The sequence below is a fragment of the Falco rusticolus genome, chromosome 5 (genome assembly GCF_015220075.1).
Source record: "Falco rusticolus isolate bFalRus1 chromosome 5, bFalRus1.pri, whole genome shotgun sequence".
In the NCBI taxonomy this organism is placed as follows: Eukaryota; Metazoa; Chordata; class Aves; order Falconiformes; family Falconidae; genus Falco; species Falco rusticolus.
The window spans coordinates 62,545,267-62,571,717 of record NC_051191.1 but is presented as its reverse complement, the minus strand read 5'-3'; the positions used below and the strand labels follow the sequence as shown (position 1 = coordinate 62,571,717).

The following is a 26,451-nucleotide window of genomic DNA, read 5'->3' as shown; positions in this document are numbered from 1 at the left end:
CCCCCGCTCCCCTTCTTGACTGGGAAACGTCTGATCAGTGTCTAAGATGTTGGCTCCCTGCACTGCCGGGTGCTGTGGCTGCTTTCAAGGAGGGAGCAGGATTCCCTCCATTGCTCGCATTTTTGCAAGCAGAGATGAATTTGTGGCTGGGCCTGAAGTAAGAAGTGCAGGGTTGCTATTCAGGCCCGTGAAGCCTATGCCCTGGTAAAACAGGCAAGCACCAGAAACCCTGGCCATATAACGTCCACCCCTCTCAGATTTTGTGCTGAAAGTACTCCAAGTGAAGCAACATTTCTACAACTCCCACTTGCCCTGTGGTTCAAAGGCAGCTCTGAGCAATGGTTTCCAAGAAGCGAGGTGCAAGCCTTCTCCAGGCCAAGCAGCACTGAGCCCAGTACTGTAGCTGTACACGCCACCCACCCAAGTTACTCTCATCCACCATCCCTACTTCGCCAGACTGCAGCTACCTAAACTGGGTGGCATGTCGCTACTCCTTTGCTGCCACCGCTTACAGAGAGGATTTTGACACCCACACCGTATAAAATCTAGGCAGAATATTGTAACAAACTTGACTACGGGTAAAACTCATTAAATGGTGTGGTGAGGGGTCAGGGGTTCATGAAATACTGCTCCATACCGCACCACCAGCACAGCAAAGTTGTTTGGCTTCTGCTGGCTTGCTGTCTGCCTCGATAGGATGGACCTGTTACCAAGGAAGGAAACAACCTTCACAGCTTATCTTTACCCTCACACGGTGTAGGAGTGAGTGAGCAATTGCACCATTCCCACTCAGTTTCTTGTCTTAAGTAGCCGAGATATCCTCCTTTCAGAGAAGAGGTTCAATACAAATTTTCATCCAAAACTTAGAAGAATTTGCATTAAATCTAATCTGTTCATTTCAAAATGCAACCCAAACAGCTGTAGAGGGACTCCACAACTTAGCAGCAGCATCTTTAAGAAAGCTTCCAAGAACTCAGAAATGTAGTGAAACATGGTGCTTTCAGTATTGAAAATGAGAAAACCATTACAAGGAATTCAGTAAGTTGAATATCTGGTTATTTACTACATACAAGGAAGTTACACACTGCAGTTTCGAAAGTGGAAAACATGGCAACTTCTCTTTTTTGTGTGTTAGTGGAGAAGTAACAAAGTAAAACAACCAGCCATTTTATTAATTATCTTACTTACACACATACATGCACACAAAATTACATATCCCCTCCAAGAACTAAGTTAAAGGTTTTAAAAATAATACTAGCCATCAAGAATGTTATTTTAAAATATCTCTACTTTTTGCATGAAAAAAAATGTTTCAATTTTTTTGCAAAAGATTAACATGACTTCAGCTATTGTCATGGTTTAACCCCAGCCAGCAACTAAGTACCATGGAGCCACTCACTCACCCCTTCCCATCCCCCGGTGGGATGGGGAGGAGAATCAGGAAAAGGTAAAACCTTGTGTTTTTGCTGAAGAACAAAATATTCAACCCTCAGCAACCCTACAACAGAAGGGTCCTCTGAGAGACAGGGCTAGGTTAGAAATTAAGCAGCCGCTTAATTTCCTCCATCTCCAAGGCAGCTATACCAAAAGCCCGATACCCTTCTGAGTCCTTGAAATACCCTCTCCTAAGGCAGTCTATGCCCAGGATGCCTCTGGGCCAGTCACAGCCGGGTGTCTTTGCCACTCATTCCCAGTCAGGCTTACTTCAGCCTCCAGCAGTTAGCTGTTGGGATGCCCCTGTCACTCCTGAAATACAAATGGGTATTACAGCTTGACAGCATTAGGGTACGCTGTGCATCAGTGTCTGCTAGAGCCTTATACTCCTGTGGGTCTGACGGGCCAGGCTATCTGATCCACAGTCCAGTAAATCCGGTTGTCCCTCTCCTCCATCTAGCTAGAAGCAGGGCCTCTCTAGTCCTGGTCAAAGGATTCTCCACTTACTTCTTGTAAAAACAGATTAGAATTCCTTTCCATAGGATCAGGAGCAAGATCAGCCCTTCCACTCCGTCAGGGCAACTGCCCACTGGAGCAGCAACTTTCCTCAAAGAACTCCCATTTGTGATTGTTTTTGCTGGCAATTCACATACCTGTGCCTCTAGGGCTGAGTCAGATTTTCCATCCCACTTCCTCATGTCCTCTCCACAGTCCGGCAGGCAAAACCACAGGGGAGCCCATGATGTATACCCTCAATATCCTCTCTCTCAAGCAAAAGAACACTTACTGTTAATAGCTAAGATACTGGTCCATACAGATGGGGAGTAGGACATAGCTTCTTTGAATTGCTGGAACTCCCAGTACAGTTTCCCCACAGCCAAGACACAGGCCTGTAAGGACGAGAGACTTTCTTCATATTGCTGGAGTTGGTGAGCCCCTTCATCCACTACTGATGCCTCTTCATCTCTCCACATCATTACTGCCAGTGAGTTGGGACACGACAATGGTGCGCTCCATACAAATTTCTGCCACATGGGTCACGTGCACTGCACTGCACCTGGATCTGTGGGCAACGGCACATTGTTCAGGTCATCATAAATCATCTCTAGCACAGCTAATTCCCTCAGGTACTGGATACCTCTCTCCATGGTGGCCCACTTGTCTGGGTGACATATAATGTCTTCCTTGGAAGGGATACCTTTCCTTCATGCTTGAAAGGAGTCACCTCCAGAGGCTGAGAACTTGTGTCCCTTTTCCAAGCACCTTGTCAATGCCCTTCCCTAGAATCACTTCCCCTAGAAAGTGATCCCAGCTGCTTGGCTTCTGTACTCCCCAATACCAGGCTACTGGCCCCATTATCCCAGCATTGGAGCAACCAGGTGATAACGTCCGCACCTGGACGACAGCTGAAATCTTCTTGCATATTCTGCTGCCCACTCAGGGATAGGGATTTGGTGGTTCCTTCTTGTTCTGCCTCTTCCTTCTCTTCTTGTGATGTCCCTACTTCATCCTCCTTTACTAAATAAGCTGCCTTTCACGTCCATTTCTTCTTGTGTACAGAGGCAATTGATACCGGCGCGGGTTGCTCCTCTGGTTCAACTGCATCACCCATCGCTGGGGCCCGAGAAGCTGCAGTGCCTGTCGCCAGGGTTTGAGTAGCCACAGGGCCTGTTACTGGGGCCAGAGTAGCTGCAATGCTTGTCATGGGGGCTGGAGTAGCTGTGAATAATTGCTTAACTCTAAACAAGACCTGAGCCACATTCATGGCTCCTAGCAATAGGACCATGCTGGTTTCAGTATCCCAAGACTATTCACAGTTTTCAAAATTCTCAAATGCTGTTGTAATTAACCTGGAGGAGAAGAGGAAGATGTTTCCTGCATAGGTTGGCTCTCCGAGGAGAAAAGGCAAAAGGTGTAATTATTAATAGTTTCCAGTAGATGGCTCCCGAAGTACAGAGGTGACAGCAATGTCACAACAATGCTGTCAATACAACGTCAATGGATACAAATACCAGATTAGTTTCAAACAGCAATTCTATCATAACATAAACCAGTGTTACAAAGTACAACAACATTATAACCTTAGCCCAGCCCCCAGAGGCGAAAACCAACACAACAGGGAACACACACTGCAAGCAAGGTGTGTATAATGTAATGCTGGCAACAAGCACAACTAGGAGAGCAAATAAATGAACATTAAGACCAGCAAAATGAATGCTTATAAACAAAGTTGTTTTAGCACACTCTGGTCAAATCTGTTGTTATCTCAACTCTCTGAGCCCCACATTGGGAGCCAAGAAGGACTGTCGTGGTTCAACCCCAGTTGGCAACCAAGTACCACCCAGCTGCTTGCTCACTCCTCCCCGTCCCCGTGTCCCATGTCCCCCTCCCACACACACACCCCCCGCGGTGGGATGGGGAGGAGAATCAAAAAAAAGGTAAAACCTGTGGGCTGAGATAAGTACAGATTAATAGTTGAAATAAAGTAAAATGTAATAATTAATAATAATTGTAGTGAAGAGGGAGATAGCAAAAAGAGAGGAATGGAACCCAAGAAGGACAAGTGTGATGCACAGTGCAGTTGCTCACCATCTGCTGACCAATACCTAACCAGTCCCTGAGCAGCGATCAGCCCTTCCCAGCCAACTCCCCGCAGTTTACATACTCAGCATGATGTTCTATGGTACAGAATATCCCTTTGGCTAGTTGTCTTGGTTTTGGCTGAGATAAGTTAATTTTCTTCTTAGTAGCTAGCGCAGTGCTGTAGTTTAGATTTGGTATAAAATCAATGTTGATGGCACACTGATGTTTTTGGTTGTTGCTGGGTGGCGTTCGTTTCTCAGGCCCTGCCAGCGAGAGGGCTGGGGGGGCACAGGAAGCTGGGAGGGGACACAGCCAGGGCAGCTGACCTGAACTAGCCAAAGGGATGTTCCATACCATGGGGTGCCATGCTCAGTACATAAACTGTGAGGGGTTGGCCGGGGCTGTGGATCATTGCTCCGGGACTGGCTGGGCATTGGGTGGTGAGGAGTTGTACCGTGTGTCACTGGTTTTCTCCCTCCCCTTTGGATTTTGTTCCTCTCTCCTTCTCCCTCCTTTTCATTAAAACTGTTATTGTCAACTATTACTCTTCTGGTTTTATTTTATTTCAGTTATTAAATTGTTCTTATCTCAACCCTTGAGTTTCACATTCCAATTCTCCTCCCCACCCCTCTGTGGGAGGGGGTAGTGAGCAAGCGGCTTCGTGGTACTTAACTACCAGCTGTCATTAAGCCACAACACTAGTTCAGGTCAGCTGTCCTGGCTCTGCTCCCTCCCAGCTTCTTGAGCACCTGCTCACCGGTGGAGCATGGGAAACTGAAAAGCCCTTGATTTAGAGTAAGCACTACTTAGCAAGAACTAAAACATCAGTTTGTTACCAACACTATTCTCACACTAAATACAAAACACAGCACTGTATCAACTGCTGGGAAGAAAATTAACTCTATCCCAGCAAAAACCAGGATACCTATAGCTAACAAGTACTCATGTGGGAGCATTAAATCTGTGATAAATTATCTCTCTAGCATCAGCAACTTTAATATGAAGAAATACCTGACAATTCACATTTTTTTATTATCTGCATACATGTACGCTGACTGCTCAACACTACTAACATCTTTTGCTGGGAACAATTAAATATTCAACTTAATCTTCAGATTTTTAAAGGTTTCAGTTTTGTGGCTAAAGACAACGCCCCAGGTGAGCACATTTTTCCAGCAAGAGAGTCCAAAGACACCTTGATTACACAGGTAACCAGTGTATCTTCTGCTACCAAAAGGGCAGTAAATCTAATGAGACAGTCACTCACTGTCCTTCCTAAAAGCTGTAAGAGAACCGTAAAGCCACTCCACAGAAATAAGGTATTGCTAATCGAGCAGCGTATTTCACTCAAAGCATGACATTCTTAAATGACAGAGTGAGCTGCCTCCTCTTCTTCCCCACACTCCACTGTCACCTGCCAGCACTCTCATTTGTCAGCACAGTGGAAGTCATGAAAAACTTGTGTTCTCTCAAACCTAAAATACGGCATTTATTTGACAGAGTAAGTCAACTGAGTAGCACAGCACCAAGCGACCCTTAGATAATCCCTTACTTACATGCTTCATGTCTTCGGCTCTTGTTTTAAATGAGAAAATTAATAGGCGAAAGTACACTTCTTTTTCCTTTTCAACAAGCAAGTTTAATTTTTGAGGCTTTGTTAGTGAAGATTAAGTAGGGATAAAAAAAAAGTGCTGCGAAGAATTTATGCAATTGACTTGAGCACAGAGACAGAGATTGTACAGTCTCATTCGCAAACACATGGATGTCTACTGTTACAGGAAACAGATTATCAAAAAAAGCAGGTTTTATCAAATACTGAATTCAAAGACAAACAGGTAGAAGGAGACAGCCTCTGACCAACAAGCACTTTAAAGACCTATCTTCAAACAATTATAACTAAATATTCTTTAAACTTGGCAGTCATAGCCAATCCTCATGTTACAACCACCACTGAATTCATCAAATTTATAAAAGTCTCTAGTAATGCAGGGAAAAATGATACCTGCTAAAGAACAGGAGACAGGCACAGGATTTTAAGAATTCTAAGACATCCTTTGTGTCTTTATATACCTCATTTTCTATTGCACAGAAAGTACAGAGAACAAATGTTCATGATCACTCACCTAATTACACCATTTCTAAAAATCACTTTTTCTCTCTTAAGCCAATACTAAAAAATGTTTATATCAGCTAAACATAAAGATGACAGGTTTTGCTGCTATAGCATTCTTGCCAATGCGTGGTCACTATAGTCTATCAGATACTCTGGATAAACCTGCTGCTTCTCAAAGATAACAAAGATTGAAGGGTTTGAATAGCTATTCACACAACTGTCGTAGAAGTTTTGGTTGTCCTTCAAGGGAGGCCGAACATAAGAAGAACTGCCAAGTGCGAACTCCCCCACCAGCACCCGTGCCAGAAACATGGTCTTGATGTTCAAGTCTTCCCTGCAGTAGTTGTCAGAATAAGATGCATCCCTTGCAAAATAGCTTCCTGCAGAAGAGACACCAAGACAGAGTTGATAAGACACCAAAATTTCAGGGAAGGAAGTGATTAACAGTGTGAAAGCAAATTCATAAACAAATCCATTAAGCAGTTCATGAACGGCCTTTCCAAAGTCTTCACTTGTCCTGTATGTCCTTCTTAGTGAAAATGACCAGTATACATTTTCCTACAATTTTATTTTTCACACCACACATTAAAAAGCCACCCAAGTGACGTTTTAAATGTTAATCATATTCCTCAAAAAGATTTCCTCCTGACCCTAGATGGCCACCTTCCCCAATTTCGCCCAACTTCCTCTGCTGATAGAGACTACTAATATTCATTAGAACATTTCTGAGAGTTACAAAGTACTCAGTCAGATGGGTGGGTAGTCAGTCAGCCCGTATCTTGGCTATTCCCCTTGGTATGTTGATCCTTTCCTGTACACAGGACCATGTAAAGGAATATAATTTGCTAGCAAGGCAAAAAGCCTGTAACCAGGATGACATTTATGTTCCTGGGAAAAAAACCAACAGATAATGCCATGTTGCCTTCCAGTAGGAGCTTGGAGAAATTGGAACAGAAGTAAGCCTGGACTCCAGGAGCAAATCGCCCCAGAACTGGCCTCTCCTAAGCTTGTCTTTTCTTGTAAGGACAGAGTGGAGCATAGAGGCCAAGGCTTTTCAGTATGGCTTAGCTCCAAATGATCATTGCCAAAGTCAGTTATGTCATCCACATCATTGCAGAGATAAGACCTACATTGGCTGACTGTATCTCTGTAACTACTGAGAATTTTTTAGCAAGTCTAGCGTTAATAAGAAAGCTGAAGAACAACCTTTGCCGTAGACTGTCCCATGAAGGCCACAGATCCTCCAGTCAAAGTTTTGTTGGCAGATGGCATCAACATATTTTTTACTGGTCCCATGAAATAAAAATCGTTCATCCACCGCCCTTCCACCATTGCTCTTCTGCATTTGTTCCTTCTGCCTGCAATAAGAAGTCTTATCTTTGCAGTTCCATGGTGGCTGCACCCAAACAGGCTCCAGACATACTAGCACTCAATTTTACACAAAGAGTACTTTCTGAAAATCCTTACGTTAAAGGCCTAAACTTTGGGCATAAAGGGTATCTTGCTGTCTATAGCTGCATACAAATATGCTTTCATTATACACAAATGCCTCCAGATATTTAATAAGAAAAAATGTGTTGTTTCATTCACACCCTATTGGGAGAGGGGAAGGACTCTAGCATTATTTTTTTTCTAAACAGAGGAGTTCATGTTAAGGCTTTCCCTCAGTGAGTTTTGCATTTAGTTTTGAAGGTTGTTTCAGTTTTGACTAGCTACAAACCAGTTTGTGCCAGATGTGACTGATTACCAGCTTCAAGGCAAGGCAGCTGTCCTGGACACAGGCCTGGCAGAAGTCAGAACCACTTACTTGAGAGCAAGGATTCCTCCCACAGACCTCATGTGACTATTCTAAGCTCTACATTTTGACTGTGTTTTGGTTTTGTCAGTACCTCTTTATCTACTTGCTGATCCTGGCTAGGTATTTCAGTGAGGGAGTAGAAGAAGATTCTCAAAGGCAGCTGCATTTCAGGAATACATGCGTGCCTAGCACACAGCTAACTGCAGAAATAACAAACTTCATGCACTCATACCAGAACACTATTTTACACATACCATTGATATAGTTCCCAGAGAGATGTGTTCTGAACTCTACAAATCCTTTTAATAACAGCTTTGGGCATTGTGCGTTGAAAGTCCACCTTGACTTTCTTGTATTCTTCAGAAGAACTGTCAAGCTCGACCAGCTGTAAGGAAAAAATTAAAAAGTTCTACCTAGTGTGCTGCTCAGATCTTTAAAGACTTTTCTGCAAAGCAGAGGTATGAGCAGCACAACTACTCTTGGAAAGAAGGCAGATTATAGAGATTCCTGCTCTGTAAAAGTGCAGTCTTACCTGGGGAACATTAACTCCTGGGGTTTAAGACACCCAGATTGCTCTCTCACAGGACATTAAAGTAGCTGCATGCTTTTGTGCAGCCACCCGGCTCCTTTTAATATTTGGGCCAAGATACATTTGCATGCATATATCAAACAGTACTTAAATACACAGAAGAAATGAGCACACAAATAAAAAAACAGAATTTATGTTGTAGCAAATCAAGCAGTACCTCTACACCCAAGCTTTTTAGTTCTTTATAGTTTACACACCCTACAGCCAGCAAACGCAAATGGCACCTCCTGTTTTGTTTTAAAATAAATTGAAAAGGCCTTATTCAATCAACCATTTTAGGGAAGAGTACGGATACACTGCCAAAAACATTCCTTACATGACAGTCCTGAAAGCAAACAATGTTTTCTATTTGCATGCTTCCCCGAGGAACATCAATATCAACCTTCCCTATTTTTTATTCACAATTTCTTGAGGATTTGCATTTTGTAAGTTAATAACTTCCAAGTTTCATATAAAACGATCTTTTCTGTAAGTGCGCTTACCAGACTTTACAGAGGTGGTGGTGGAGGCAGGCAGGAAGTCAGCAAATGTAAACCATGCTGATATTAACTGGGTGTGTTACAAAGGTAAACAAGTTCACTCCACTGGAGTTATGGTACATTTTAATAAAAGATCCCAGCCTGCTGATTTCAGCAATGCTGCATAGATGTACAATGGTCTACTTATACTCAGCTCAGGAAATGGCTACCCTGAAGTTCAGAGACATCATTTATCTCTGATGCTACAGCTCACGTTGGGACTTCAAAGCCATACATCTTGGGCACCTGGAACAGTCTTGCTAATACAGAGTAAGCTTCAGACAAATTTGCCAAGGAAAGGGATAAATAGTGGCAGTGAAAGTCAATGTTGCTATGGGTTACACTGTCACCATTTGTTAGTTTAAATTTGGGTCTGGTTTCACCTCTAGGTCTATGCAGTGTGGTATCAGGCTCAAATTTACCAATACCTCTGGATTACATTACATAAGAAACAGTCATTCAATAAAGGCACATGAAACACTGACCTTGTAATGTAAAAACCTTGTATGCAACAAAACTGATGGAGAGAAAAACCAAAAAACTCCAAACCTTGAACCCCAGTTCAGGCATGGCAGATTTGTCCCAGTGAGCTGGAATGCCCTTAAACTCTTCTGTATGTTTAAAGCCCCTATACATTAAAAGACATTACAAATAGGGAATTAAAACTAAACAAATCACTACATTTTATGTACATATGATACAAAATGTTTTTGTCAAGTTTAGGGAGAATATAGGCAACTGAACATATTCAGAAATATTTCAAATCTGTCTTTTCAGTTCAGTACATGCAAACATTTGTTCCAAATCATGTCAAGACCTATGGCACGAAGCAAGATGCCAAATCAGAAAAAAAATATTTAGATATACACTAAACTAAACGTGGAAGTAGTTCTCTTAGCTGCAAAGAGTTGAATGTATATATAAAAGATCTGTGACACTGGGGTAGAGAAAAATGCATCAAGTATCATACCAGTATGACAGAAACTGGATAGGAACAGTTGTCTGCACTACTTCCACTCCAGTTTTAATCAGTGTGTTTAGCTGCTCTTTTCTGTGTTAAGCAAGCATTGCGTGCTGCAAGGTAACGCGGCTGTTATATGAAATTACATACAACTTCTCTCCTTGCAAACTCCCACCTTTTTCTCCACCTGCAACAACTACAGATTTCCTCTCAGATCATCTGGTTGTTCTCAAAAGAATTGTTTCTAAACTTGTACTTAGCTTTGAACGTTACTGATCTCAGATGTCAGAAAGGGTTAGTACACGTAAATTTATTGCTTGCATCTGTATCAGCTGCCCTAGTAAGACAGCTCCCTCTAATCATCAGATTCCTACAACATTGCTACATGTTGAATTATCTTCCGTGCTTTCACACTTTCTGTGGCCAAGCCCAAACTTCCTTCACACCCAAGGCTCCCGAGTTGCTTGAAAACATTGGCCAGGCTGCAATAAGTGCCATGACTAGACGCTGTTGTAGGAAGGTTACATCCCTTCCCCTCTCAATTTCTTTCACAACTGCTTTAAGAGCTACTCCTTCACTTCATTTACACCCTTGGGAAGACACTGCATTCATAGGGCACTAAATCCATCGCCTCAGAATGAACAGTTGCAGTTTACCTGGCTCTTGTCTCTTCTACCTCTGTCTGAGAGAGAAATTTAGGTCTTCTGCAAATATCTCTCTCTGTTGCGTAGCGAAGGTTTTTCTGAATCATGGCTGAGGGAAAAAAAAAACAAACTTCAACATTGAACAATCAAAAGGATGTTTTAGAAAGTCTTCACACTGCAGCAAAACTTGCCACTAAGCTGTTTTGTCAAAAATATTTACAAAAAGGCACTGAGGTTTTTTTCTTGCTACACAAAGGGAAGTCAGAGCAGGATGTGAAACCCATGGTCTATCTCCAAAAATCCCTGCGAAGGACTTCAGTTTCAGGTTTGCTTTTAACTTTAGAAGGCACAGTAGACACTGGTAGCTATTTTCCCTTCATTATTCCATCAGCCACAAAAAGGATCACTGTAAATTAAGTATCTACATTTGCTCCATAGATTGCATCCCCTCCTTCTCAATTTGCAATCAAGATACTGTTTTTCTACATGCAGTTGTAGATTTCAAACTCTGTAAACACAACCTAACAGCTATCACAGGCCATTCGTTTTTATTGACTGCTAACAGAAACAAGCCACAGCAACCTGAATTTTAGAGGCTTTCTTTCTGGATCTTGGAACCTCTGTAGCTACCACCACATCATAGTAGCAACTAAAAGTCAGTAGCAGTGAGAAGAATGAGGTCTCATCTTCAGAGAGATACAGAGGAAGAAAACAAACAAAAAAACCTCTTGGCACTACCAAGCATAGAAACTAAGTTTTGGAAGACATCTACATTATATGTGTTTGACTAAGTTACTAAAAAAGCCCAAACCTCAGAAAAGGGATTGATTTACTACACAATTTTCCCTTCTAAGCCAGACATGTTTCCCCAGCCTATAGAGAAGATTACAGAATTGCTTTCAATTGAATCACAAACAACGTTATCACATACCCTTTGTGCTTGGTGTTTCTTGATGCAGAATGAGATAGTAATGGAGAGCTGGATCAAAGGCAACTACACTAAAATTACAGTCTAGACAAGCTGATTCCCACCACCAATGTTGCCCATGATTTTTGAAAAGAGTACCTGGAAAAGCAACAGCTCAAAGAGGACAGCACCATCACAAGTGGCTTAAATTTCCTAAATTCTTGGGAAACTTATCTCCTTGCTTTGACATAGTCAAGATACTTCCTCAGCCTTTCCAGACAGGCAAAGCTATAAAAATAAAATAGCTACATAAATCCTGCAGTGCTAAGGACTGTCTGGACCCTACACCTTGCCCAAGTATTCATTTCTCTGCAAGCCAGTGATTAAAGCAGACTAGAAACTAGCTTGCTCAGTCATTCAGAAGTTTCTCACCATTTGTGTTAGTGCTGGCATCAATGGCAGTGTCACACATGGATTTGTTTACAGATATTTTGAAACCTAGCACAAGAACTTCTCAAAAATAAATGGTTTGGAGGAATAGGAATGCCACTTTGCTTATATGAACAGCCCTTATCCTGAGAACCTTCACAGAAGCTCTGTTTCTGGAAGCACTGCTGTTCAGAGTTCAGATTTCTCTCTCTTATCTCATGCAGTAACGTAGTTTGAAACCACAAAAGACCAGGGAGGGAAGGACAAAACAAAAAACCAAGGCAAATGGAACCTACCTCCAAAATCAAGTTCATATTCATGTCTTCCAGCTTTGAAGTTCAGCTTTGGAGAACTTTTGGCTAGATAAGCTTTCTCCAGGTCATCACTGGAGACAGTGGCAGCTACATGATCATCATCCTGTCAGGCCAAAACCAGACAAAAAGAATTCTTCTGGTCTGTTTAAAGAAAGCAAGTTTAAAACCCAACAGCTGTCGTATGATATGGTAGCTGCAGTATGTATCAGCTTTTGGGCATGACAGTAGTTATCAGGCAAAAGCCATGTGTTGAAACAGTTGAAACTTCCCTTAAAACAAACCAAGCAGTGTTATGAAGCCCAAATTTACACTGCAAAGTGCACGCTGTGAACCTTATGATTGAAACAGCACATTCACCAGCTAGACCTTAGCAAGGACACACAGCACTACTGGAACCTCAGAAAAGGAAGTTTTAGTCAGGAGCAACAAAAAGAATGTATTACTGTTGTTAAAGAAAATTTATTTTGAATTAAAGAGATTTTAAATTGCTGAAGCTGCTAACTGGCAGAACCAGGCCTTGTTCCTTGTATAGCCCTAATCCAAGGTTGGTTTAAAACCCAGTCAAGCTAATCAGCAGGAGAATGGAAAAACAATAGAAAACCAATCTGTATACACAGGTGTTCTCAGAAACACAGGTGTTTTTAGAAAAATTAGTATATGTGAATAGGAAATGCTTGTTCAAAGAGTAAGTGTGCTTGAAGAATTGTGCAAGTTCAAGCAAGCAGAAAGAAGATAATGATCCAAAGAGGACCTTGAAACCCAGGCAGAAACTGGAACCAGAACAGAAGAGATCAGCTGGGCCAGGATCAGATGATGGATTCGCCGAACTGAAAAGACCAAAGGAAACTTCTGAAAACTTTGGACTTGACTAGCTGTACTACATTCCTTTCTACATTGTGACTAAGTAAAGCTTACTACATTGCTAATCACTGAGGTGTTGGCCCAACTCTGAGTTGTGATTAAAGCAAGCCTAGTGGTACCTACGTCTGCGTGATTTTTTCCTTTAACAGATGTCATCCTACCTGACATGACTTACTGAAGAATTATCTGTCAATAATATTTGTGACTCACCAGTGAGCACTGTCCTACATGAACTACTTAAATTCACAGGGAAAAGATCCCATTAGGCCTCTGAAGTCCACCTGTACAGTATGAGTGAGAGGAACAGAAGGAGAGGGTGACAAAAGAGCGGGAGGATATAAACACCATGCGTTTCTCAGTAGTTTTGCACTTTAACACAGAGCTGAGAGTCTCCCCACTTCTCCACACTTACTTTTCTTCCATACTCCTGCCACAGGCCATGCTCATCTTTCCAGTACCAGATCCATTCTGTTGTAAGAATGAAGTGAGGGGGCTTGGTCACAGAGGAGGCTGTAGAAAGACGTCTAACCTTTGCAAACCCACAGCACATATTCAGGAAACAGATAGGTGACAAGACAGAGCCACTTTCAGTAATACCGTTATTAAACCTATTAAAAAAAAAGTAGAAAAAAAATAAATCAGAACTGTTTGCGAAGCTTTACACATAGGTTCAGAAGCCCACCACAAATCTGCAAATTAAATCAACCGTACTCAAAAGCAGAACACAAACCTGCAGTTTCCACAACTATCCCAGCTCATTCTGTACATATTTTGCATTACAGTATTGTTTCACATTGGTTCCATGGACAATAGCCATTATCAACATGTAAATCACTGAGTTACACAGGGTGAACAGAAACAGTGGGAAATGTACACTGCTGCCTTCTTGCTAACCAACCATATTCTAAACAGAACACTGTCATAACTTAAAAAAAACATAAGAGGGCTATGTAAATTCTCCAGCATGGGACACAGTATACTGGTATGAGCACCTTCCAATACCCTCTTTGTGCTACATAACCAGTTGCGAACTCTTAAAAGGTATTTCCATATTCTTAATGCTCTCTGCACCCATGAGCATCTCTCTCTCCAGGACTTTGGGGAAAGGGGGCAGAAGGGGCAAATCTCATGCTACCTTTCCATCCTCCAGCTCAAAAGGTGAAAGAGAAAGTTAATTCTAATCCTGGGGTCAAGCTGTGCATTGGCAAGCTCTAACCAAGGACAGATTCCCACAAGTACTTGTGATAAAATCACCATTCTCAGCAGTTTTCCAGCCATTCTTGGTGAGGATTAAGACTTCCTATGGCAGCAGCAGTAGGAATTATTTATACATTTTTCCTAGCAAAGAGTGTTAGAGTCCATGGGTCAGTCACATAAAGTAACTGTGGTAGATGGACCCCAGCCAGCAACCAAGTACCCACACAGCTGCTTGCTCGCTTCCCCTCCCCTCCCCCGCATGACAGAATGTAGAAAATAAGGGCAACAGTGAGAAAGTTGTGGGTCAATATAAATGCAGTTCCATAGGTGAAGAAGGTGGGATGTGTAAATAAACAAACACCTAAATAAATAAAGCAAATCACTCAACATCCCCCCATGCAGTCTAATGCCCATCCAGCCTCCAAATGGCAGCCACCTTCGTAACCAAAAACCCAAGGCTTTTCTTCCCCTGCCCCAGGTTTATTGCTGAATGTGACGTTATATGGTATGGGCGATCCCTTTGGTCGGTTCAGGTCAGCTGTCCCAGCTGGTCCTCTCCCAGCCACCTGCCCGCCCCCAGGCTATCTATCCACTGCGGAGGAGCAGCGTAGAATGACTTCGCTCTGGGCAAGCACTCCTCAGCAGCACCTACAACACTGGTGCATTATCAGCACTGTTTTAGTCACAAATCCAGAACACAGCACTACATGAAGACAGCTAACTCCATCCCAGATAAACCCAGTATGGTAACGCAGAGGGTCCTGCAGGTACTCCAGGCATAAGTCAGTCACAACGTATCAATCTCCAGCAACAGCTGATCAGCAATGTGAGGTCAGTAGAAGAATACCAAATGAAGATACTTATGTAATGACTACAATAGAATGGTAGCAATTTACAGCCACTAAGGGCCTGGTCCAATATAGCAAATTCCAAACATTAAAGTTTATAAGAGTTTATACCTGAAGTTATTTGGGTTACAATATGCCTTTTCTATTTCTTCCATATTCTTCAAGTCCTTCCAGGTATTACCATCAGAGATCTGCCATCTATATGGCAAATAAAAATGAGTTCTGACACACTTGTCTATAAAAAATAAAATAAAAAAAAAAAGGCATGAGGTGTTATTTTTACAGGCTATGTGAGAAACTCCAGCATTTCAGGGCTGTACACCTAGCTGATGGAAGTACCAAATGCATAGCTATGGGAAATGTTCATCTATGGAATCATTACAAGCAGTAGTTCAGAGTTTTTCAGTGTGAGCAAGCAAAACTTTATTTTTCAGCTTAGGCAGAAGTTCAGTTTCTGTACCTACTAGATTCTCTTTGTGCATCGAAATTGCTAGCAGCTCAATGGTGAAGGACCATTCTGTCTTCTCAGTTTCAGAGACAAAAATTTACAATGAATCGAGACCACAAGATGAGACTGTTATTTCATATACAGAGTAACAGCACAGACTGAAGTATCTACACTTAAAAACCCAAATTGGTATGACTAAGGAAAAAACCAAAACACAACAGCACTTAGTTTTAGGATACTAGGTAGCTCATTTAGAGACTTCAAGAATTCCCTAAGAGTCCAGGCCTCGTCAAGAACAAGAGCAGTGGCAGCAGTGGCCCAGGTATCACAAGTGTTATTCAGAAATCATTCGAAGAGTCAGTACACAGTGACTCCTCAGTAGGACTACAGATCACTTCACCAGTGCACATATGCATAAACTTGAGCCTAGCTTTCATAGCAGAACAACAGGCAGCTTAATTACAGGGAAAGTCAAGAAGACTGCACCGCACAGTTCATATGAGAAGGTGTGCAGTACATTGGGGAGCTGCTACAGGTCAAGAACATTAAAAAGGATGACAAAAGGACAACAATAAAGCTGGCACAGGCGCCTTTTTCCTGGACAAGTTGGAACATTTTGAAAGGGAGACAGTTCAAACAGATGGAACAGAAGACTGCTACAAGAAACAAGAAAAAACGTAGAATTAGGAGTATCTGTTGTAGCTACTTGGAAATTGGATTCCTATCATTCAGCAATCCCTTAGGTGAACACAGGTGGCATAGCTAACCTCCAACTCAGGTGGATGCTATGTATTTCAGAGTAAAACAAAACAGCTCCTTTGTTTGGTAGACCAGATAGGGCAAATAATTTCCTGCCAGTACTCAAGATTACAATGAGATTTATCTAACAATAGGCATAAACTCTGAAGTTTCCCCTTTCTGTGAAAGATGTCTATCACTTTCTCTTTACAAGAAAAGGAAAACAGACTGGACTTGCTACAATCACAACCTACCTTTAAAGACACAACTTCTATAGAGATGATATAAACAGATTTGTTCCAATTCATCATCATTTGTAGTTGAGGCCTCCCCGCTACAGCTGTGTTTTCTCTCTAGAGGGGGGAATTATAAACCTTATTAATACACTTTGTTTCAACAAGCTCTCTTAAAAGAGCACTATGGGTAGGGAAGATGCCTAAAAACTGTGTTCATAACTTCGTAACTGCATTCAGCTCCAGAAAGACAATGAAGTCTTTGCTAATCTTGTATACTCAAAAGTCCTGCCCCTTTATCCATCTCTTCTGAGCTTGACTTTCCAATACCAGCTAAATTCCTCAGATAGTTTTTAGCTGTCACCACAAAATAAGAATAGAACACAATGCCTTTACATTTCTAGACGGACTTGAGTTAACTGTGCATTCTACATAGCTGTTCACATTGGCAGCTCTAAAATCTGAAGTCTCAAAACTTGATACTTCTGTAAATTAAAGCACACCTAAGGAAACAAAGAAGGGAAGAAGGAACGGCAGGGAGAATAGCAGATGAACACACACACTTGGATTTTCCATTCTGTTACCCTTTTCTTTCCTGCTAAATTATACTTAACTTACAAGTCGACTTAAAAGAACTTCAAAAGAATGAACAAAATACTACATCTCTAAGAAGGAATGAGGATAGAGCTTTCTGTGAATTCTCTTGTGCTAGACAATCGCTACATTAGAGAAAAAAAGAATTAAAAAAAAGTAGTTTATAATAATCACACAAGTAAACACCACCTCTATTCTTAAACAGCTCTCTACCCTTGTTTGTGTTTTTTACCAAGGAAAACAAAACATCCATCCCCTTATTTCCAGTTCCCGTTAGGCTTTTCTAACCCCAAGTTTGTTTTATAAACACCAAGCATTTCATTTCTCAGGAACCTGTAGCACCTTGAAATTCACTTCATCTGTCAAGACACAAATCTCTGTCAATGAAACAGGTGCAAAGTCCCTCCTAACAGACACAACAATATGTCATTAAGAAAACTGAATTCACATCTGTGAGAATATTATATTCAGTACAGTGACTCTTCTTCTGATGCTTTTAAAAGATTCTATCGTTTACCTTTACATGGTGAAGACTTCGCATCTTCTATGTCATACATGTTCCTGTTGCCATTTTTTATGTCATACATATTCCTATAAATGGAGGGTAGTTTCTCAATAATTTCTGAGCTCATTCCCTGTCTCTCCAGTTTCTCATAACATTCTGACTTTAGTAAGTCATGTGATCGCTTGCAGCTGCGGCCAAATCTGCACTGTCCCCACAAAAAGTACTGGCAAACATGCAGTTTCGTGCAGATCTTTTTATAGGTACAAGATCCATAAGGTCCATCACCTTTGTTATAATGCAAGCAGACCTTCCATAGAGGGAAAACAAACAAAAAAAAAAGAATTTAAAGATTAAAATACAATATACTCATATAGACTGTATCAATTCAGACTTTTAAATTTTTACAGTTATGTGTTTACATCTGCATTTAAGAGACTTGCACAAGTTTTTCTTTCTTCTTGTTTCCCAAATGATTCAGTTTTCCCTCTTCCATGCTAACATCTAGAAAGATCTTTCAACAGACAACCACCACCTTACAGACATTCGCAAGCAGATGGGATTTTGTTCTAAGTCACGTAAATGTAGGATAGTCTATTTTACTGTGTCACCATCTGAAGTCTTTGGTTTTCTAGCTGAACTTTTGCGACCTGAATTTGATGGAAAGAGGTACTGGATCTGGCTGGGATGAGGTTAACTTTCTTCATAGCAGACCGTTACAGAAAAGTCAGAGACAAAACTCTCTAATACTTGTTTCTGAGTTCTAGAAAGCAGGCATTCTTTATTTTCGGTGCCAGACGCACAGGGGATAAAGTCTGCCTAACGTGCATGCCGACTTTGTATATGGCTGCTCTATACATATTTATAACATTTCTGAGAAACCATTAGCATATACATTACAATTCCAAGAACTACTTATCATATTATCAAATTACATGTTTGCTATGCATGTGTGGTCTAATGAGTCGGGGGTCCTATGGTGGTCATTTGGGACACCTCCATCCTTTCTTCATTCTGTCATCTTCCTCTTCTTCTTGTCGTTTTTGTGACCTCCTCTTCTCCTGACCCCGTTTCAGTACTCTTGGCTCATACCCTGGTTTCGTATCTGTTCTTATCCCTGGTTTTGTATCTGTTCTTATCTACTAGTAGCTGAACTACACAATGCAGCGTTGTAAGCTCGCATTGTCAAGAATACATTCGTCACAACATTTACCATTAAGCACATCGGTAAAATTCCGCTGGTATCAAGACTATGTTTTGCATTTGTGACCAAAACAGTGTAGATAACTGTCCTGGTTTCAGCTGGGATAGAGTTAATTTTCATCTTGGTGGCTAGCACAGTGCTGCGTGTTGGATTTGGTGTGGGAACAGAGTTGGCAACACACTGATGGTTTTGCTTGTTGCTGGGTGGTGTTTATACTGGGAGGGAACACAGCCGGGCCAACTGACCAACTGAACTAACCAAAGAGGTATTCCATACCACGGGGTGCCATGCTCAGTACATAAACTGTGGGGGGTTGGCCAGGGCTGTGGATCATTTCTCCGGGACTGGCTAGGCATCAGGTGGTGAGCAGCTGTACCATGCGTCACTGGTTTTCTTTTGTCCCTCCCCTCTGGATTTTGTTCCTCTCCCCTTCTTCCTCCTTTTCATTTAAACTGTTATTGTTAACATTACTGGTTCTTTTGGTTTTATTTTATTTCAATTATTAAATTGTTCTTATCTCAACCCTCGAGTTTCACGTTCCTTTCCGATTCTTCTCTCTACCCAACTAGAGGAGGGAGCAAGCGGCTTCTTGATACTTAATTACTGGCTGGGGTTAAACCACGACAACACCACACCAATGTTTCAGCTACTGCTTGCACTACGCCAAGGCTTTGTCTCCACTCTTCCCCCCTATCCTGGGTAGGCTGGGGTTGGGCAAGAGGCTGAGAGAGGACACAACTAGGACAGCTAGCCTGTTGTGGTTTAACCTGACAGGCAGCTAAACACAACACAGCCATCCACTCACTCCCCCCACAATGGGATGGGGGGAGAATCAGAAAAAAGGTAAAACTCATGGGTTGAGATAAAGACAGTTCAATAGGACAGAAAACAAAGGGAAAACAATAATAGTGATAAAAGAACATACAAAACAAGTTATGTACAATGCAATGGCTCACCACCCACCCCCCGACTGATGCCCAGCCAATCCCCGAGCAGCAGGCTGCCACCCCCAGCCAACTCCCCTCAGTTTTATGATGCATGACATCCTATGGTATGGAATATCCCTTTAGCCAGTTTGGGTTGGCTGTCCCATCTGCATCCCCTCCCAGGTTGTTGTGTACCCCTAGACTCCTCACTGGCAGGGCAGTACAAGAAGCTGAAAAGTCCTTGACTTAGTGTAAACACTACTTAGCATCAACTAAAATACCAGTGTTCCCAACATTATTCTCATCCTAATTCCAAAACACAGCACTATACCAGCTACTGGAAGAAAATTAACTCTACTCCATCCAAATCCAGGACATAGCCTAAACTGCCCAAAGGGATATTCCATGCCATGTAATATCATACTCTAAAATATATATAAAAAAAAAGGGCGGCAGGGGGAAGGTGGGTCCTTACAAGTGGCCCTTGCTCAGAGACTTGCTGGGCATCGGTCTGCTTGTGGGAGGCAGTGACCAGCTTCCTTTGCAACAATTGTTTTCTGCCCTCTTTTCTCCACTTGCTGAACTGTCTTTATCACCATCCACAGGTTTTGTCACTTTTGTTCTTTTTTTCTCTCACCTGTCCTGCTGGGGGCAGGGGAGAGGGGAGTAAGTGAAGGGCTGTGGCAGTGCTTAGCTGTCAGTTAGGGTCAACCCACCACAGAGAACAGAAGATGCAGATTTAAAGTTTCAGATTTGCATTATGCAAACTAAACTGATACCTACTATCTCCATCTAGTATCAAGCCACTTCCACTTTGTGACACTCACTGAAAAACAAGGCTAAGAAACTGTCACACTACTACTCACCTCTGGTAAGAGGGAAGGGTCATTTTGAAGCAGAAGCTGGCGAAGTTCACCACTGTTTAAATTCTCAAGTCCATATTGTTTTAGAACACAGAGATTGTGGTCCGAGTGGAAGTTGTGAATAAACTTGCATTCCCTCCTATGAGTTAAGAAACCCAAGTGCAAAATGAGTGTAACAGACTAGCACTATTTTGCTATCCCATCGTTATTACACCAAACAGTTTAAAAAGCACACCAAATCAACTAGTTTCAGAAAAATCTGTTGCTCCTTTATAAAATAATTATGTGATTTGCTAAGCAGATTACGTAATTACTCAGAGGATAATTGCCACACTATTTCTGATTTACAGTTATTACGGCATTCATGTAGTTTGCCGAGATCAGCATTTTGGACCTGCAGCTCACAACCATGCGTAAGAAAACACCAAAATGCCAGGTTAACGCTCCCTCCCACTCAAATCAATCCAAATAAAATAATTCCCCAACTTCACACAGCACAAACCACTCAGATTTGCTTCGTGTGTGAGCTAAGCTTTCCCTCTCGCACTGGCCTTACAGGGGGCCACGCCAGAAGCAAGGTGGTAAGATGGGGAAAAAGTGTTGCAACCCAAAGACTGTGAAACACCCGTTTCTCTCCTTTGGGAAAAAAAAGTGGGGTTGGGGGGTAAGAGGAGCTTTTCCGGGAAGGGCAGCAAGGCCTTTACCGAAGCCTCCTTCACAAAAGGCGCCGCCCCGAGCCCAAGGCCGAGCCTCCCGGGGCAGAGCTCCCGGCCCAAGCTCTCAGCCCACGGCAGAGGCGGAAACGGTGGCTGCCTCCCCCCGGAGCCACCACGGCCCGTCCAAGGCACAGCCTTCTCTCCCCGAGACGCCCCGGCAGCCCAGCAGCCGGCGCCGGCCGCAGCAGCGCCCAGCCCCGCTGCCCGCCGCAGGGCACACGCGGCGCCCCGGCCCCCACAGCCGGGGGAGGCCGCCGAGGCCCCGAGGGAAGGGGGCTCCGCAGACGCCAAGCAGGCCCGGCGCCGCACGCAGACCCCCGGGCACACGGCTACACGCAGGGCCTGGCCCCCTCGGCGCGCCCCCAGCCCGGGCGGCGCTGCGCGGGTCCCCGCCGGCAGCCCCGGGCGGAGAGGCGGCGGTGGAGGCCGCCCCCCGCCCCTCACCTCGCCTGCTGGTTGCGGCAGAACCCCTTCAGGTGGTACTTGCACAGGTGCAGCCGCCCGCACTTCCCCTCGCAGCCCGCGCCGTGCTCCTGGCACAGCCGCACGGGGCTGGTGGCCACCACCGCCACCACCCCCGCCGCCGCCGCCGCCCCCGCCTCGCCCGGCCGCCGCACCAGCGTGAACCGCTGCGTGTCCCGCAACACCCGCGCCAGCTGCTCCGCGGCGGGCGGGCCCGGCAGCTGCCGCTGCAGCTCGCCCTGCTCCAGGCAGCCGCCGCTGGCGCACAGCACCCGAAACACTTGGTCGGCGAACGCCATGGCCGCCGCGCCGCTGCTTTCCCGGGCCGGAGGCGCTCTCGGTGGTCGGCCCCGGGCAGCCCCGCCCCGGCACGCCTGGCTCGCCGGGCCGAGAAAACGAAAACGAAAACGAAACCGGCGGCGCGGGCACGGGCGGGCGGGGCGGCCGCGCTGGGGAGGTGCCGGGGCAGAGCGGGGTGCGCTGCTCTCCCCGCCCGCCTGCGCCGGCCCGGCGTCGCGGCTTGTGCCTGGCCCGGGCTGCCCTTCACGCCCCGGGGCTGGGCCGCCCTGAGGGGACCGCCCTGAGGGGACCGCCCTGAGGGGAAGGCCCCGGCCCCGGGCGCTTGGGGTGCCCTCACTGCCCGCCAGGCCAGAGTCTCCCCTCACCTGCCCAGGTGTTCCCAGAAGCCCAGGGTCACCCCAAAGGCGCCGGTATCTCATCCCTGCGGCCCTGGGGTGTGGTTTGTTTTGGTTTTCTTTACCTTGACTGCAGGGAGCGAGACACACTTGCGGTGCTACTGAGTGAGTGCCCTTCGCCTCCCTCCTCCTGTTGATTTTGGGATCTATTGGCTGTTTTTAACCAAATTCGACTGAAAAAGGGGTGGCAGCTGAAAAATCACTCATCTCCTATAGGAATAAGTGGTGCAGAGGAGACAAGAGGCTGCAGCCAGGCCTCCTTCGACACCTTCCATTACAGGAAGAAGGCTGGTGTGTGAATTCCGCTGCTGTTAGTCAGCAGAAAAAATTCTCAGTTAAGGTTTCTGACCTGTGTCAGTTTTCTGATGATACACTATGAAAGCCACTCACACTCCTTTCAATATCTAAATTAAAAACTCAGTCATGGGCACGCATCTGCTGGACATGAAAGTGCCCTGCTTGCAATGCTGGTGGTGCCAGCTGCTACAGTGTCACTGCATCCTTGCGCACTGAAGCCATGGCACCAGACTATGGCCAAGCAATGTGCTCATCCTCTGGGAGCTCATAAATGCCTTAGAAAGGGAAGCATCTTTCATTTAAGTGCCTTCCTCTAGGTCATTTTGGCACTGCTGGTGCTGCATCACATTCACTCAGAGGCATGCTTTAAATAATGGTAAAACAATGATGTAAAATACCATTATTTAAATCAGTAGGCATGGGGACTGTTAAAGGGGATGGTGATTCTCGTTGAACAAGAATCCTGCCTGCTTCCTTCTTTTGCTGGTCAGGTTCTGTTGCACCTTTTCCTCTTGTCTCATCTAATTTCCTGCTTGCCTTGTGACATGAGGAAGGGAGTGACAAAATGAGAAGCTAGACAAGTACATTGAACAGAAGAGCAGCTATATACTGTGTCACTTAGAGGTTTGTACAGATCTGCAGCCTGTCTCTGGCAGGATATCAGCAGATGCTGAGGAGGCAACATGAGAGGCTGTAGCATTACTGTCCTTCGTCCCTTCCTTCCAGAGTCCACTGATTAGCTTTCCTGAAACACAGAAGTGCCATTTACTGTCTTGGTTCAGTTTCTGATTCTATATACACTGATCATATCCCTCTTTGTTGTTTCTTTTCCAAATTGAAAAGTTTCAGTCTATTTCAGTCTTTTGTTCCATGGAAGTAATTCCACAGCTTGGGCTGTCTTTGTCTTCCTTTGTTTCTTAAGACAGTCTTTCCTTAAGGGGCAGATCTGCAGGTGGTCTGCAAGATGCAAATGCATGAAATGTGCACAGTAGCTTTCCAGTGTTTTTTGTTTTCTCCTCTGTTGCTCTCCTAAAAATCCATACTGTTTGATTTTGTTGATTACTTTTGAGGTTGGAGTGCCACAGTTCATTTAGATATCTGTAATTTACAGGATAATGTACTCTGTAAATTGAACTTTATTTTATGAGCTCATTAGGAAAGAAGACAAACAAGCATGTCAAACGAGGGTTCAATCCCCTTTTGTACAGACTTGTCTTAAATGTGAATTCGCTAACTCATCACTTCATTAATTCATGAAGTTTCTACCTCACAGGTTCTCTAATACATAACTCATGACTCATGCACCTGCAAGCAAAATAGTTACCTAGCCGAGGGTGAGAGTGTTCATTCTTCCTCCTCCGTCACGGTGTGGGCATCCCCTGTATCACACCAGGAAGCACAAAAGCCTCAGCAGTCTGGCTGCTGTTGGATCAGCTTCTGAAGCTTTTTGGGTAAGCTGATGGCATGTATACCTCCCAGCTTGGAAGTTTGGTCTATAGTATTTCCATAAGTGTGTAGATTCTGAAGAAACTCCCAGAGAATTAAAATGCAAGAACGCAGAAGACATGGCTGCAGGAGACAGCAAGCTGCGGCTGATAACAGCTGCATAATGACCTTTATCCTTTCCTGTCCATCCTGTCCTGCCTGTGTATTGCTCTTGCTTTGACCTAGTGACACTGCCCCCAGCGTATGAATGAACAGACATGTTGAAGCTGGTGTTTTCTTATAGTTATCCCATTTTCTGTAGATCTCATTCCTGACTAGCAGTAGTTCAGAAGCCATCATTAGCCATACGAAGACAGCATGGTTTCTGCCTTCTTGTCTAAACCTACACTGAATGTCAGCTGCTGTTTCATCATCCAGTGTACTATAGGGCTTTTCAGCAATTCTCATAGTCTGTTGTAATCACTGTTTTCCTGAATAATATGGTGTTCTCAGCAAATCTTACTGCCTTATCCTCTTTTTCTGGTGATTTATGAGTATGTTGACTAGTGCAGGGTTGAGCAGCCAGCACTGGGGAACTGCCCTCTGCTGGGCACGGCTTTTGGAAATCTAAGTTAACTGTACAAACTCTTCTGACCCTTGCCTACATACTTCTTGGTGCCCTCAAATAGTTCCCATGTGTTTCTGAGATATAAATTTAAAAAGGCATTTCTGGATTTTCCTTAGTATTTTCTATTTGCAACACCATCTGTTCCAAGTTAGGTTTCAGTGATTTGGCTTCCTGCTCTACAATTCTCTAGATCCCACTCCCACCCCATGATCCAGGTGCCACGTTTGCTACTGAAAGTCCTCTGGTAGCTAGGCACTTGTAAGTGAGAGGTCACACACCACATAGTAACTGACAGTATCACAGAATAGTTAAGGTTGGAAGGGACCACAGAAGGTCATGTAGTCCAAACCCAAATTCAGCTATTTCATCCCTGAGTTGTTCAGAACATGGGTGGAAGCCTCCTAATTTTGGTGTTTTGACTACGGTTTTCAGATTGTTGGGTAACTATGTATACTGCCATGTCAGTAGGAGATATCTTGACTGAACCAAAATTCAGGGAACCCTTTAGGGTAACAAGCACTGAAGCCAGCATGGTACTAGACAACTCCCATTCTCCCCAGTAGGCATCCATATACTTTTTCTGTCCAGTGCCCTAAATCCATCCTATCTAATTGGTTCCCAAGCATCTTAAAGACCTGTCCCAGCATCATGGTGCTGTCCAGGTAGCTGTTTCAACTGCATCTCCCATCCATACTTCCTTTCATCATAGATCTGAAAGAAACCCCTAATTTGACAGAAATACAGCATTTTTTTCATCATAAAACTTGTATGAATGGCTAAACCAATGCAGTTGTCAATATTACAGAGAGAGAAGTACAAAGGAGAACAGTGTAACATTGGCGTTGGAGGGGTGTTTGCAGGTAGCTTTACAACATTGCAATTAATTCCAGTGTGTTGGCATGCATATCACAAGGAAGTTCACATTGCTGTTCCTGCTTTGCAGCTAGAATGAGTTTTTCTGAGGCTCCGGAGTTGTGATATCTTTCTATCTCTTTTCATGAGAACAAAACTAAAACCAGGAAAACAGGCAATGATTGATGCAGGGAGAAGCTTTGCAGAGCTGCCTTTGAATTTAAGTACCTTCCCATGCCCAAACACATACCCAAAGTAAATCATAGCTTATTCCTTCTCATGCAAGTTTTTTGTAGCTTGTTTTGTGGCATGTTCCTCAGGAAGAAAAAAAGTACCTCTTTGATTTGATAGAACTTCCCCACCTGTGAATTATATATAAGCAAAATTGTACTTTCTCGTTCTTCAGAAGAATTTTCTGCTAATGGAAAAGTCAGTTTTCATTTGTAAAATGAAGTACCTCCAATGTAAGAAAGGGGTACGTTAGACATCAAGGACACATAAGCAAGTGGCTCCTTTTCATCTCTCAAAATACTCTAACTAAAGGTAAGGCTGGAACTGTTTTCTTAAATGTCATTGTAGCATAATTGCGTATGCACTATTCTACCTACAGTTTATGAATGCTCTGTGGGTTGGCCCTGTAATAAGCTCACTTTAAGCCGTTCCTATGGTTTC

General features: G+C 43.7%; 1 protein-coding gene across 3 annotated transcripts; it reads right to left on the bottom strand.

The window, feature by feature from the left end:
* Window positions 1–1,151: 1,151 nt before the first annotated feature.
* Window positions 1,152–22,369, bottom strand: LOC119148582 (protein mono-ADP-ribosyltransferase PARP12-like). Of its 3 annotated transcripts, XM_037388955.1 has the most exons (12): window positions 21,865–22,369; window positions 20,708–20,843; window positions 17,727–18,021; window positions 16,637–16,735; window positions 15,308–15,431; window positions 13,564–13,759; window positions 12,273–12,393; window positions 10,653–10,749; window positions 9,585–9,663; window positions 8,183–8,313; window positions 7,337–7,488; window positions 1,152–6,510 (listed from the first exon to the last, which is right to left on the bottom strand). In XM_037388955.1, the coding sequence occupies exons 1-12, from the start codon at window positions 22,179–22,181 to the stop codon at window positions 6,236–6,238; spliced, it is 2,022 nt and encodes a 673-aa protein (XP_037244852.1). In that variant the 5' UTR covers window positions 22,182–22,369; the 3' UTR covers window positions 1,152–6,235. The 3 variants fall into 3 exon arrangements, with proteins under 3 accessions (XP_037244852.1, XP_037244850.1, XP_037244851.1); XM_037388953.1 differs by lacking the exon at window positions 9,585–9,663 and having other exon boundaries at window positions 6,336–6,510; window positions 21,865–22,270; XM_037388954.1 differs by lacking the exon at window positions 10,653–10,749 and having other exon boundaries at window positions 6,336–6,510; window positions 21,865–22,270.
* Window positions 22,370–26,451: the final 4,082 nt, after the last annotated feature.

Bases quoted from the DNA above. Each gene is read 5' to 3' on its own strand.
- LOC119148582 (XM_037388955.1), bottom strand. From the start codon at position 22,181: ATGGCGTTCGCCGACCAAGTGTTTCGGGTGCTGTGCGCCAGCGGCGGC. The intron at 15,432-16,636 runs GTAGGTTGTGAT...TATTTTTTATAG, and splicing joins TAGAAGTTGTGTCTTTAAAG to ACAAGTGTGTCAGAACTCAT. The intron at 10,750-12,272 runs GTAGGTTCCATT...TTTTTCCCTCAG, and splicing joins ATATGAACTTGATTTTGGAG to CCATGATTCAGAAAAACCTT.